General features: G+C 36.9%; 1 protein-coding gene across 2 annotated transcripts in view; it reads left to right on the top strand.

Moving 5' to 3' along the window:
• The window catches only part of LOC149411408 (putative phospholipid-transporting ATPase IIB), a 33677-nt gene that overhangs the window by 7434 nt on the left and 10518 nt on the right, over positions 1-15725 (top strand). For both annotated transcript variants that reach the window (XM_089647065.1, XM_089647067.1), the window contains exons 5-11: positions 1078-1298; positions 5451-5658; positions 6446-6668; positions 7080-7320; positions 8032-8147; positions 8844-8981; positions 9539-9715. In XM_089647065.1, coding sequence (XP_089503191.1) covers positions 1078-1298; positions 5451-5658; positions 6446-6668; positions 7080-7320; positions 8032-8147; positions 8844-8981; positions 9539-9715 — 1324 coding nt within the window. The remainder of the gene's footprint in view (positions 1-1077; positions 1299-5450; positions 5659-6445; positions 6669-7079; positions 7321-8031; positions 8148-8843; positions 8982-9538; positions 9716-15725) is intronic.

The following is a 15725-nucleotide window of genomic DNA, read 5'->3' as shown; positions in this document are numbered from 1 at the left end:
TTTTTTAAATTTTCGAGTTTTACTAGTCGATGCGGGTCTAATTTTAACACCAGATGGCATTAAAAACGTATTTTCGAAAAATTTGGAGTTACGCAGTCTACGAATTAATGCGACGATATGCCAAAAATATACTATTGAAACTATTTTAAAATACGGAATCCTCTACTAGACCGCGTATTCATCACACAAGATCAAATCAAAATGACTTAACCCCTCCGACTTTTCGCGAACTTGAAGCTAAAATGTCTTTATCGAAATGTCAATTTCACGAAAACGTTGTGTTATTACCGCCTCACAATCAAAGCTCTATAAATGAAACATTACTGAACGGAGCCGAATAGTAAAAACTGTTTTAGAAAGGTTACAAAATAGGCTTTCAAATTGTTGTATCATAAATAAATATTAACATTTGTAAATATTTAAATTTAGAATGGAAACATGAAAAAATTGTAAAAATGACTCACCTGTAATGTTTTATGTAAAAACGATACTAAAATCACGGATAATGTAAAAAAAAAACACTTATTTCATCGTACAAATGTACAATAAACAATTCTGTCACTTCACTTTTTGACCATTTCATACAAAATATATTTTTAAAAAAATAATTAAACTTGCGAGGCGGGTCGGCACGTCAAACGGCTTTCTTGGCGTCGTTTTACGATTTGGCGGGTAAAATTTGCTTCCACTGAGTAGGTCTTTTTACGGGTTTCTATGGATAACTTTGAATAGAGATGTGAAGCTTCATTCAATACGAATATTCTACTTTTTGTTTTAGGGATGTCACTAGAAGAATAACGGAGTTATGACGATTTTTGTGGAAACACACGCGTTGACGTGTAAACACGCTTATTGTACTTGACTGCTATCGTTATTTTATCGTGTATATCTGCTTACGTTGCTGACCGGTTAAAAAGCATTTCAAGTTATAAAACCACATTCGGACTAAGAAACTACTGATTTCAATATGCTTATCAGATTTTCCATCTTATAATACAGTTAAAATGGAATTCCACCACGAATTATTTATCAATCTGCAAATAAATGTGTATGTACTGTATAATATTTTAATTCTAGACTGTCGGTACCTTCGAGTCAGAAGGCGACCTCGGACCACCAAGTCCTCGGTATGAACGTGACAGTGTACGCGGAGAAGCCGCAGTCAGACATCCACACCTTCATCGGCACGTGGACCGGGCACGACCAAGCTGAGTCTGTAGAGCTGGACGTGAAGCACACCATCTGGGCGGGCAGCGTCTTGAAGTCTTCCCACGCTACTGGGATGGTGCTGTATACAGGTCAGCATGATGTATCATTTCATTGGCACGTGGACCGGGCACGACCAAGCTGAGTCCGTGCAGCTGGGCGTCAAGCACACCATCTGGGCTGGCCTCTTCTGTTCAGCTTGATTTATCATTTTTACAACTTTATTTCACTTACATTGTGGTTAAACCAGCTTTCCATGGGTTTACCTAAAATTTTAACATATTTAAAAATTTTAAAAATTCGGAACAACCGCATATTATTGTGATTGATTCTGAGGGTATTATTTCATGTTGTGAACTTGTATTATAAATTTGTACAGCGCCCTTGAAGTGATTTTGCACAAAAACGGCGCTATACAAGTCATCCAATTATTATTATTATTATTATTGTGCTTCCTCCGCCTTTAGCCAACGTTTTGTCTCCATTGTACAGCTTACAGCGTCCAGTTTACAGTGACCAGTTTAGGGTTTCCATCTTCGGGACAGATTCAAGCACTTCTTCGATGGTAGGGACTGACATTGCGAAAATCCTTATATGTAATATATAAAATTTCTGTAACAGAAATTGATCACGAATATGTGTCATACACCTTTTCAAATGTCTAAATACAATATGTATCTTAATATGTAAAAATCACTTGACTCTCTGTTCGTACACGCCAATCTCCGAAACCGCTCAACCAATTTCAATGAAATTTCATGGTTGGTTCCAGCTTGAAATATAGGATAGTTTTGGACCCGATAGGTGGCGCTGTTGTAGAGATCTAAAAAATAAACATTTTTCGTAATTTTTTTTTTTATCAGATTTCACATTCAAAAATACATATAACCACAAATTTTAACTTCCCTACATAGAGAAGTCAGTCTGCGGCAGGACAACGTCTTGTATTATAAAATGCTTTCCAAATGGTTGAGTTAAATTCTAACTGGTTTCTAATATTAGTATATAAAAATTCAGCCTACCTTTGTGCTTGCAAAACTTAAAAAGTAATCGACCCATATTACTGAAAATTTTAAAGATTGTTTTTATTAGTGCCAGGAGTGTTTAGAAATGTTTAAATGGCAGTAGAAGTCGGGGACGCCCGATGAACACTCAACACAATATCTCTGCATCGTAAGGAGATATGAAGTCGAATTAGAGTCAATGTAATGTACTTTTTTAAAAGTAACATTGTGGTATACAGTAGTGAATGGAGGAAGAAGTCGGGGACGCCCGATGAACACTCAACACAATATCTCTGCATCGTAAGGAGATATGAAGTCGAATTAGAGTCAATGTAATGTACTTTTTTAAAAGTAACATTGTGGTATACAGTAGTGAATGGAGGAAGAAGTCGGGGACGCCCGATGAACACTCAACACAATATCTCTGCATCGTAAGGAGATATGAAGTCGAATTAGAGTCAATGTAATGTACTTTTTTAAAAGTAACATTGTGGTATACAGTAGTGAATGGAGGAAGAAGTCGGGGACGCCCGATGAACACTCAACACAATATCTCTGCATCGTAAGGAGATATGAAGTCGAATTAGAGTCAATGTAATGTACTTTTTTAAAAGTAACATTGTGGTATACAGTAGTGAATGGAGGAAGAAGTCGGGGACGCCCGATGAACACTCAACACAATATCTCTGCATCGTAAGGAGATATGAAGTCGAATTAGAGTCAATTTAATGTACTTTTTTAAAAGTAACATTGTGGTATACAGTAGTGAATGGAGGAAGAAGTCGGGGACGCCCGATGAACACTCAACACAATATCTCTGCATCGTAAGGAGATATGAAGTCGAATTAGAGTCAATGTAATGTACTTTTTTAAAAGTAACATTGTGGTATACAGTAGTGAATGGAGGAAGAAGTCGGGGACGCCCGATGAACACTCAACACAATATCTCTGCATCGTAAGGAGATATGAAGTCGAATTAGAGTCAATGTAATGTACTTTTTTAAAAGTAACATTGTGGTATACAGTAGTGAATGGAGGAAGAAGTCGGGGACGCCCGATGAACACTCAACACAATATCTCTGCATCGTAAGGAGATATGAAGTCGAATTAGAGTCAATGTAATGTAGTTTTGTAAAAGTAACATTGTGGTATACAGTAGTGAATGGAGGAAGAAGTCGGGGACGCCCGATGAACACTCAACACAATATCTCTGCATCGTAAGGAGATATGAAGTCGAATTAGAGTCAATGTAATGTACTTTTTTAAAAGTAACATTGTGGTATACAGTAGTGAATGGAGGAAGAAGTCGGGGACGCCCGATGAACACTCAACACAATATCTCTGCATCGTAAGGAGATATGAAGTCGAATTAGAGTCAATGTAATGTAGTTTTGTAAAAGTAACATTGTGGTATACAGTAGTGAATGGAGGAAGAAGTCGGGGACGCCCGATGAACACTCAACACAATATCTCTGCATCGTAAGGAGATATGAAGTCGAATTAGAGTCAATGTAATGTACTTTTTTAAAAGTAACATTGTGGTATACAGTAGTGAATGGAGGAAGAAGTCGGGGACGCCCGATGAACACTCAACACAATATCTCTGCATCGTAAGGAGATATGAAGTCGAATTAGAGTCAATGTAATGTAGTTTTGTAAAAGTAACATTGTGGTATACAGTAGTGAATGGAGGAAGAAGTCGGGGACGCCCGATGAACACTCAACACAATATCTCTGCATCGTAAGGAGATATGAAGTCGAATTAGAGTCAATGTAATGTACTTTTTTAAAAGTAACATTGTGGTATACAGTAGTGAATGGAGGAAGAAGTCGGGGACGCCCGATGAACACTCAACACAATATCTCTGCATCGTAAGGAGATATGAAGTCGAATTAGAGTCAATGTAATGTAGTTTTGTAAAAGTAACATTGTGGTATACAGTAGTGAATGGAGGAAGAAGTCGGGGACGCCCGATGAACACTCAACACAATATCTCTGCATCGTAAGGAGATATGAAGTCGAATTAGAGTCAATGTAATGTAGTTTTGTAAAAGTAACATTGTGGTATACAGTAGTGAATGGAGGAAGAAGTCGGGGACGCCCGATGAACACTCAACACAATATCTCTGCATCGTAAGGAGATATGAAGTCGAATTAGAGTCAATGTAATGTACTTTTTTAAAAGTAACATTGTGGTATACAGTAGTGAATGGAGGAAGAAGTCGGGGACGCCCGATGAACACTCAACACAATATCTCTGCATCGTAAGGAGATATGAAGTCGAATTAGAGTCAATGTAATGTAGTTTTGTAAAAGTAACATTGTGGTATACAGTAGTGAATGGAGGAAGAAGTCAGAGGCGCCCGAGAAAGATATTATTTTAAAAATAAAATAATATCTTGCAAGATTATCATTTAAAACTTTCTTCTAACGGACCCGATTTCCGCCCAAAACTAACGTCACTTTCTTGACAACAAAAGGTCATTGATTCACTTCAATTCACGGAATATACCCAAATAACCCCTCTTGTTCGCTTTTGGGATCAGCTCATATTATGGTCTCCATTACTGTCATGGTGAAAAATATGATCTAAATAGTTTGAGAAAGAGAAAACACCACGCTTTATATTGAAATCTAGACGTTAACCACAGAAAATATGATGTAAATAGTTTGAGAACTCCTCTGTGAAACCAAATGTTCCAACCGCAATTTGAGAAATATTTATTAAACTTTGTGAATTTTTTATTTTGTTTTCACTGTCATTAATTTTAGGTCAGTGTTTAGATGAGAAAATGTAAGGTCAGCCATTTTCGAAACTTTATATGTATGCACAGAAAATTTTAAAATTCGAAAATTATATGTTCATTTCTAATAATAAAATTTCAATGCGTTTTTTAACACCTTTTAAAAATAAGTTTTAGTTTTCGGATATGTTAAGAAATATTCAATTTATTTGGATTTTATTGCAAAGCGGATATACTCCGGCCTTCCGACAGAACATGCCAGAGGCCTGCGAGGTTAAAGGAACACGTATTACCAAGGTTCTGCGCTCTGAAAGTGCGTCAAAAGACTGACTGTCGCTTTGCATCAATTTTCATATTGCGATCTCTAGTAAGCTCCAAGACAATAATAATATTTGGATGATTTGTATAGCGCCATTTTTGTGTACCATTTGTACACCTCAAGGTGTACAAATGCGCTCTCCCATTCTCATAACCATCTCGTTCTTGTTTACCCAGGCTCCGAGACCCGCAGCGTCATGAACAACTCCACGCCCCACTCCAAGGTGGGCCAGTTCGACCTGAAGGTGAACGACATGACCAAGGTGCTGTTTGTGGCCGTGTTCCTGCTGTCCACTCTGATGATAGCGCTGAAGGGGTTCAACGGGCCGTGGCTGCGCTACCTCTGCCGCTTCATCCTGCTCTTTTCTTATATTATTCCTATAAGGTGACAAATAAACACTTTCCATAGACAATAAGATTAATAATATGTTCGTTAGAAAGTTTTTTTGCATTTAAATCAGATACGCCTACTAGACATAGGCGAATTCTGCCCACGTCTGACGCCTACTGGCCTGTAAAGACACAATTTTTTTAACCTCAGTTGGACGAGGAATTTTTTTTCAATAAAGTAGAACACTGTAATTTCGAATTAAGTTACTCAGTTATTCAAAGTAAATTCATAAAAATATGAAATTTTTCCGCGGAAACAGAAATTTCACGGCCGACCACCTTCGCATTCAAATTCAGTATTCGAAGTAATTTCGTACAAATACCACACATTTCAGCATTCAAATTTTCGCAGCTAATTAAGTCACGGCTAGCCTTTGAAACTTAGATATTCTAAGTAAATTCATAAAAATATTTCCATATAAATTGAATGTTGATTTCTGACCGGTCAGTGGTTGAGTGGGCATAGCGCTTAGGTCTCACCCGAGCGTCGCGTGTTCGATTCCTCGGCTGGCTAAGTCCTCCATCACAACACAAGCAATATTTTCGGCTTTCTGTGGTGGTAGTAGGAGATTTTCAAACATTGTTGGGTTATTCGTAACCTGGGAATGTTTGTCTTTCTTTTAAAAAAAAAAATAATATATATATATCCAGTGCATTGAAAATGTTCTGTTATGCTCCCTCCTGCACAGGTCCTGGCTGGTACAATTGTATTGCATCATCTATGCTTTTTTTATTCCAAGTCTTTATTCTGTGATCTTTACGGTATTCATTGTAAATTCCAGTTTGCGCGTGAACCTGGAGGTGGGCAAGACGTTCTACGCGTGGGCCATCCAGAAGGACAAGAAGATGGAGGGGACGGTGATGCGTTCCACCACCATTCCCGAGGAGATGGGGCGTGTGTCCTACCTGCTCACCGACAAGACGGGCACCCTCACCAAGAACGAGATGGTCTTCAAGAAGCTGAGCCTGGCTAACGCACACTATCACGATGCCAACTTTCACGAGGTCAGATTTTCTATGCAAAATGTCAAAAGGTGTCCAAAGGTATTTTATTATTAGGACCAACTCAGCGGAATTGCACATGCACTAATCACCTTGATTGCAACACCTTCCTTCAATCTTCCAATCTTCACCATAAGAATATACCCAACTTATCAATTGGATATTCTTATATTAAAATCTAAAAATTAAAACATAGCTCAGATTTATAGGTACTTAGTTTTAGAAATGTCTCGACGGAATATTTTGTCATACCCGCTACAGTTGCTTTCTGGGATGATGTAATTTTTCGTCATACCCGGTTAATGGGTTCAAATGTATGTCTATATAATTCTTTTGAACATAATTTTATGATAGTTTTAAGTGATTTTATTTGTAAATTGTAAAAAGAGCCGCATTATCTTAATCTTCATGCAGGTGCAAACCCTCCTAACGCAGCACGTGACGAAGGAAGGAACCTCCGTCCCGGCCACTCCCACGGAACCCTTTGTCAGCATCCTCACCACATCAGGGTCTTCGCTGACCAGTTCCGGCAACTCCCCCGTCTCCGGAAGGCAGATCTGGGATACGGTCCTCGGCATGGCGCTGTGCCACAATGTTACGCCGGTTTATGAGAAGGATTCTACGGATTACGGAGGGCAATCATGGAATGATGAAGGTAAAGTTCTGTGGTTCTTCTGAAAATTGCATCGACTAGTTTTTAGTCTGGTGAAATTGTACTACGCAGCTATAAACTAAACGATAGTTCTCTTATATTGCTGAGTATTAATTCCAGGAAAACAACTTTCAGCGACAAGGAAGGGATTGTTTTAAAGAATTCCTCACTTCATTAAAATGAGTACGTTTGCTTTATTATGCTTTTTTTACTCAATCCAAATTCTAAAATATTATTTTTATAATCTATATTTCCAATCTTTCAGCAAGTAAAGTTATTTATTTTAATTTAGGGAAATCAACAGTTTACACATGTGCAATTTACATAAGTGAGAAACCATTTATAGATTTTCTCATTATAATAATACTTTAAATTTTACAATTAACAAGTTTTACATAAATATAATTATAAACACTATATATACTTCGATTACCATAAAATTGGAATGTTCCTATGGTGGTAGTCGAAAAGCATGTACAAAAACTTATACACTATGAACATATATTATGAATTTTTTTAATATTTTTTAAAGTCCTTTTGAGGCTTGGAGGGTTAATAGAATATGATGTTATTTCTGTAATTCTAAGGAAAATTTTGTGTTCTAATATTATCTGAAATCAGGAAATGATAAGAAAAGATAAACACTATTTTCATACAACTAAAATTGTTTTTGTAAAAATAATTTCACATTTTGATATTATTTTTATGTTCCAGATACGACCAGCTCCATGGTGTCGGAGAGTCGGGGTGGAGCAGTTCCTCAGCAGCAGCTGTGCGACTACCAGGCCGCCAGCCCCGATGAAGTGGCCCTCGTTAAATGGACCGATAATGTAAATATGCCTATTTATTTTATTATCCCGTCGATTAGAATATTTGTGTAATGGACTTCTAGTGAGTGCAGAGTGTTGTTTTCAGATGTAAAATAAGTAATTTGTGTTTATATAAATAAAAATGTTCATTTGATCAAAATCTTAAATCTCCGATAATTCTTTACTGATTGCTTTTAATTTTGAAACAACGTTGCATTCGAATACGCAAGTGTTTTTATGTTGTATAAATGTCACCTGTGACAGGTAAAAGCATGCTTTTTTTTTAAAACTGCACCACTTGTTGTACGTAAAAGCAACACGCGCTATTGTTTCTCTATCTGCACAGGGAGACTGAGCCATAGCAACACGTGGCGGGGTAAAGCTAGTAATATAATAAGAAAGAAATAATATAACAAAAGAGAAAAGTCCAATAAACTACCTTTTAGTAGTTCATCAATGGGTGCTTTTAACATTTGAAAAACTTATTGTATTTAACTTAATTAAAGGGAGATATGTTTATATAACTTATGCAAATGTACATCCGTCATTTCCGAATTGGTCTATTTCGGCCCCCAGAGGTTTGGTACCAGTAGCAACGTGTGCTCAATAGCAACATTTGACCAAACCACCAACGAGACAGACACTATGCCAGTTATGTCTAAGGAAATTGGAAAATATTGTGGGAATTATTCATCTTGAAATTCCCTTTTGTTTCAGATGGGTGTATCACTATACCAGCGTGACCTGTCATGCATATCGCTAAAGGTACGCGCTACCAATGAGATCATGAATTTCCAGATTCTGCACATGTTTCCTTTCACCAGTGAGACTAAATGCATGGGCATTATCGTGCAGGTAAACAAACATTTATTTTCAATATTCCATTAGAAATATGTACAGTTCATAAAGACTCTGTTGTTCTTACTAGTGCCAGAAGGGTTTAGAGAGTGCTTTGATTGATATCTGACAGGTGGGGTTGGTTGGGCGGGCGGCCTGGCTTTGTTTTTTATACAAATCTACAGATTTATTCCAAGATTAATGAAAATTTTCACACTTCCAAACAAGAGGAAAGTCCACTGTCAACACGAGATTTCAATAAACTCTGCATAACGCCGGGGACTTCAGTTAGTCAATAAATAAATGGTTTCCTTTGGACACACATTTGACATCCTCAATCTATTTTTCTAGCGAGTTATATCGGTATGGAACTTGTACTCTTTTATTCCACAACATTCAGCCGAAGGCGGTAATTTTCAAATATTCAATTCACAATATTAATACCTGAACTTGAAAAACTCACCGCTTACCTTTGGTCATTGAGGGGTTCACACTAAAGAATCCTAAATACTTGTGCCACCCTTTTTCAAATTAGTATCAGTGAATGTTTGAGAGATGTCTGTTAATATTTTCAGGACAACGATTCGTCAGAGATAATCTTGTATATGAAGGGGGCAGATGTAGTGGTGGGCCCCATGGTGGGCTCTCCCGACTGGCTGCGCGGGCAGAGCGACTCGCTGGCCAATGAGGGTCTCCGCACCCTCATCTTCGCCAAGAGGCGCTTGGATATAGACCAGTACAATGCTTTCATGGTGAGTGTTTAACCTTTTCAAACGCAAGCCATTTTTATCTTTCCCATACAAAAAGGTGCGCTTTTATTTCACATAGTTCTTATTTTGTTTTTCTAATAAATGGCTTTTTTGATTTGTACATTTAAAAATAATAAAAAAATCTTTTCCGTGTACTTATTTAGATAACTCTATAGACATAAGAAAACAATAGACCTCCCCATGAGAGATAATAGAGGAACTAACCAAGCAGTGCAGTAACTTGCATTGTCCTATTAGTATCTAGTTTTGGAAAATAAAATCTGCTTACGAATAAGTATTCCTTTTTATAATGGTGCGCAAATTGCTGGCTGCATAAAAACCTTAACTGCAAATCCCAAATCGGGGCTAAACAAAAGTTCGGGTATGTTAATCGGGTATGTTAACCAAAATCGATCTGTTACACCAGGTGTGGCGAACCTAGGGCACGCGTGCCCGAGGTGGCACGTTTGATAATTTGGATGGCACACTGACGATTTCCAAGTTCAATTTTTTTTTTTTAATTTTTAAGTTTAAAAAATATTTTTTTTTGATTTGACCAGTTGTTTCAAAAAAAAAAAATCTGAACAATCGTTCATATTCTTCTTTTCTTTTCAAATGTAACAGTCATTCTGTTGATTTTTTTCAAACCAGAATTGGGTTGTTTCAACTCAAATTTAACTTACGTTACATTTGAAAATTTCATTCAATGTTCCCCGCCGAAACTGACAATTTTTCCAGAGAAATCGATAGGAATATTTTTGATTTAATTAGTTGTATGCAGAACTTCGTCAGTTAAACGACATTTCGAGCTAAAACATAAATCTCCTTGAAAAAAGTAAGGAGGAACGAAAAGAATTTATTGCTCGAGCTAATAAAAATAAAAATGTACAATCAACATCCCTAATGAAATTTATAGGCGGTTGTTCAAATATAACTGCTGCTAGTTTTGATGCCTCAAACGTAATCGCTAAACACGGAAAACCATTCAGCGATGGAGAATATCTGAGAGAAGCATTGCTAATATGCGCTCCCAATCTCTTTGAAGATTTTGAAAACAAACAAAAAATTATTCAAAGAATTAATGATATGTCTTTGGCTAGAAATACAGTGAAACATAGAATCATTGAAATGGCCAAAAATGTAACTCATCAGCAAAACATAGATATAAAGTCTTCCGATTTAATTTCCCTTTGTCTTGATGAAAGTACTGATATAACTGGATCAGCTCGTTCAGCAATTTTTACTCGATACTGCAATGGAAATAATATCAAAGAAGAATTGTTCAGTTTAATATCATTAGCAACAACAACAAAAGGAATAGATATTTGCAATGCAGTTGTAAAAGCACTCACTGAAAGAGAAATAGATCTTTCCAAAATTGTATCAGTAACGACGGATGGCGCTCGCAGTATGACTGGAGAGGAAAATGGTTTTGTCAATTTATTTACTGAACGTGTTAGACATTCCGTTCTGGGTTTTCATTGCATTATACACCAGCAAGTTTTATGCGCAAAGCATGGATTTAAGTCACTGGAAGATGTTATGATTCTTGTAACAAAATTGATCAATTTGATATCTGCACGCGGATTAAACAAACAAAATTTTTTAGAATTGTTAAATGAGGTAAACTCAGTATATAAGGGCTTACTTATGTACGACAATGTGCGATGGTTAAGTCGTGGAAAAGTTCTTCAAAGATTCGTTGAGTGTTTGGAAGAAGTTAGGCTTTTTTAATAAATGAGAATCTCATTGAAAAATATAATGAGTTACTAGACCTCGAATGGCTTTCAAAATTAATGTTTTTTACTGATTTGTGCTTTCATTTAAATTAATTAAATATTAAATTGCAAGGCGTTAACAAAAAAATTATTGTTACGTTTGATTTAATCAAAGCATTTCAAGCTAAATTAAAAAATTTTGATCGTGACGTTGTATCTAACACCTTCAAATATTTCCCAAATACAAAAAAAAAATTTTGCAGAAGAAAAGCCAGATCAAATGAAATTAACACAAGAATTTTCTGTAGTTATTGTAACGTATGCAATTTTAGGTAGGTACATTCCAATGTTTAAAAGGAAACGGTAGAGCTGAGATCTCATCTCAAGATTGTGGGAATAATTTCCTGTCAAGTAAGTTAAGTGATCATAAATAAAAGAGTGAGTTCTTAATGGAAAATATATTGAAACATCAAAGCAACTACAAAGGAGTACAGATGATAAACATGTAATCATAGAAATAAATATAGGCACATACCCGATGGACTCTTGAATTAAACTAAACTAACTTAACGTGAAACGAAAGAACGACAACGAATGGCGAACGAAAACTTGCTCTCGGCAGCGGGGAACGGACCCGGGACGGAGGCCAGGACATCCTTCTCTTAGTGGAAGCAGGAGGACGCATCTCCTTCAATGGACGCCTGCAGGGGCATCAGGCCTGCAGCACGTGGTAGTCGACCAGACTCTTCAACGGAGCCAAGACAGCAATCCGTTTTCTTAGTGGCAGCGGGAGGACAGCAACTCCCTCAATGGACGCCTGCAGGGGCATCAGGCCTGCAGCACGTGGTAGCCGACCAGGCTTGTCTTACAGACTTCGGGAACAGCAATCCGTTCCTTCGCGACGCGGGAAAACTCAGCCATCAACTACTAGCCATAGCTAGGACCGATCCATTTACGGTTTCAGTTCCGAAACACGAGTATACAAATATGACCAACGGCCAACACTGGATGAAAAGCGGGATTCCATAATCCCCACTAGAAATAATAATCAACACGAACTATTCGTGAAAGGATAAACTAAACAATCGATAATCAACGAGTTTTCTTCAAGATTCAAACAATTCAGGAGATTTGAAAAGATATCAAAATTTATTTTATATCCAGATACACTATCAGCAGATGACCTCAATTTGGAGATTTTCGAGTGGCTAAATCTAGAAGATTTTGAAATGCAATTTATCGAATTCCAATCGAGTTCGCCATGGAAACAAAAATTTCTTGATTTGAGAAATGATTTGGATATAATTGAAAGCGATCGATTAACGAACATAAATAATAAAAATGCAGAAGAAGAAATAATGAGAACTTGGAAAGCCACTCCAGAAATCTTTAGCGATTTTAAAAAAACTAGCGAGAGCAATATTATCAATTTTCTGTTCTACATATGCTTGTGGGTCATTATTTAAAGAAATGAATTTCATGAAATGTGATTCAAGAACGAGAATGACTGATGAATCCAGTTGGTCGTGTGTGTTACTAAAAGTGACGAAATGTGATCCAGATATTAAGAATTTGTCATCGAATGTACAACAGCAAAAATCTCATTGATAAATAACTAATATGTACATTTATTGATTATGACTTTATTTTTATGAAACTCTATTGTAATTTTTAAGCTTATGAATAAAAATCTATTTGGTTAATTTTTTTACAGCTTGGGCACGCCACACAATCTAGAAATAATATTTGAGGATTTTTGGCACGCGGGCCCAAAAAGGTTCGCCACACCTGTGTTACACTATAGTTAGACACTTTTACAAATGTGTAATAATTTGCTCACCTCACTCATTTTAGCATGTCCGATACAATCCACTTTGTAGACTTGGGTTAGAAAAGAACATTCAAACCCTGCGCGCTAAAGTCCCTCAATGGACTGTGCTACAAACTACCAAGTGCAAACCTTACTTTGCTTCAGTTTGGTGATTTCGACATGCGCTCTTCGGCGGTCTACGTACAACTGATGTCGTAATTTATTCAAAGCATTCTCCAACTCTCCCGAAGCCAATGGCAAGTGGTTTACATCCAGCTTGTCGAAATTATATGGACAGAGCATTAGTGCGATTTTACACGAATGGCATTGAAGTCAAATCTAGATCTAACCTAAAATGAGCGTAAATTAACCAAAACTCTATAAAAAATGTTCTCAGCCAGGGTTTTCAAGAATTACCTTAAACATTTTTTCTCTATAGCCAAGTGGGCCGTATGAAATTGAAGTGCGGGCCGCAAAAATAGAGCCGCTGGTTGTGCATTACTGATTTGTGACAAGTCAAATTTTACAGCCGAAAACCAAAAAAATCCAGCAAGCTAGTTATTTATGACAAGTTAGATTTTACAGGCAGTATGTACAGTACGCACAAGGTAGTGATAATAAGATTTCACAAGCGGTACGATATGCACAAGCGGTACGATATGCACAAGCGGTACGATATGCACAAGCGGTACGATATGCACAAGCGGTACGATATGCACAAGCGGTACGATATGCACAAGCGGTACGATATGCACAAGCGGTACGATATGCACAAGCGGTACGATATGCACAAGCGGCACGATATGCACAAGCGGTACGATATGCACAAGCGGTACGATATGCACAAGTTAGTTATTTATGACAAGTGAGATTTTACAGGCGGTGTGTACAGTACGCACAAGGTAGTGATAATAAGATTTCACAAGCGGTACAATATGCACAAGCTAGTTATTTATGACAAGTGAGATTTTATAAGCGGTACAATACGCACAAGCTAGTGACAATGAGACAATTTAGTGATATTTTTCTTGGAAGCCTTGAACTAGGTGATGATACTTATAATGCGTTGATTGTTTTGAAGAGAAAATTGAGAAGCATCAGAGCGAAATCTTTATAACAATCGTTGATAGTAAACTACTTGTATTTTGAAAATATACTGCACTTTTGCGAATATATTGATAGTAGAGGCATTTAGGTAGGTACATATGACTTTACAAAAAACCTATTTAGGATGTGATTAACGGATATAAGGAGCAAATTTAGTCGGTCTCCTTGTGCTCGTTATAACCAAGTTTGACTGTAATATAATTGAATTTTTTTTTTGCTAATGCAGTTATAACGGCTTATGGTTTTTTTGGGGTATTTGATGAGACAAGGAATGTGATATGTCGTTAAAAATTTGAAGTAGGTTTTTTGCATTATTCATACATTTTCCCCCTCACCCTGCGGCTTCAAATTGTTATTGAATAGCTCCATCCAGGGCTTTTTAGGTTCATCTAAATTTCCTTAGAATATGAATCATCTCCTTTCGGGAATAACCACCAATTTCTGAATACTGTTGAGTGCTTTAGAGTTACATTGTTTTTTCCTTTCAACCATTTTGGTGTTCCCATTTAAACGCAGTGCCCTCCACTTTTGTCTACTATTTTTTGTCAGTCTGTTTGTACAATGTTCCTATTACATTATGTTCTAATAAAAACATCTGCTTTGTATCACCGAATAGATAATACACACCTTCAAACAGAAATGCCTACCAAAGTTACCGTTGACATAGTACCTTTTGACTATTAGTTCGAGAGAACCAATCACCATTATATATCGCCATTCAATTTGATTTTGACTTGTACTGAGTGACTGAATTTCTGCCGAACAAGAAACAACAGTTTGTCGTCAGGATGTAACATGTTCAATTACAATGTAAATATGTATACATAATTTTATTACTAATTATTAGACATTGGATTATATGCATTTGCATATTTGCATATGCAAATGCATATAACTCTCTAATTACGACGTTAATGCATATTTCAGCCTTTTTTCCCAAATCGTGCATATTTCGTTTAATAGCGGGAGGTATCATCTACGTATAGGGAGCTAGGTGACTTGGTTGCCTGTAAAATCCTAGAAAAAACAAATCATTCAACTGTTGCTCGTTTCATAAATGATTCCATAAGATCTTTGTTTCCCGATTGTTCTGTGGATGAAAAAAATCTGCATGTTTGTTTCTGATGCTGCCCCATACATGGTGAAAGCTGGCCAAGCCTTGCAAACTTTTTATCCAAATTTACTACACATTACCTGCTTAGCTCACGGGTTTCATCGCCTTGCAGAAGAGATACGGCAAGAGTATGGGAGTGTTAATAAATTGATTTCCTCCACAAAAAAGTGTTTTTAAAAGCACCGTCGCGTGTGCAGTCTTATAAAGAGCAATTGTCAAATCTAGCGTTGCCGCCAGAACCCATAATTACTCGATGGGGTACTT

Source organism: Hesperophylax consimilis, chromosome 26 (assembly GCF_061612785.1).
Source record: "Hesperophylax consimilis isolate HC1 chromosome 26, BYU_Hcon_1.0, whole genome shotgun sequence".
In the NCBI taxonomy this organism is placed as follows: Eukaryota; Metazoa; Arthropoda; class Insecta; order Trichoptera; family Limnephilidae; genus Hesperophylax; species Hesperophylax consimilis.
Note: the sequence above shows the minus strand (reverse complement) of the source record. Positions and strands in the feature narration are given on the sequence as shown.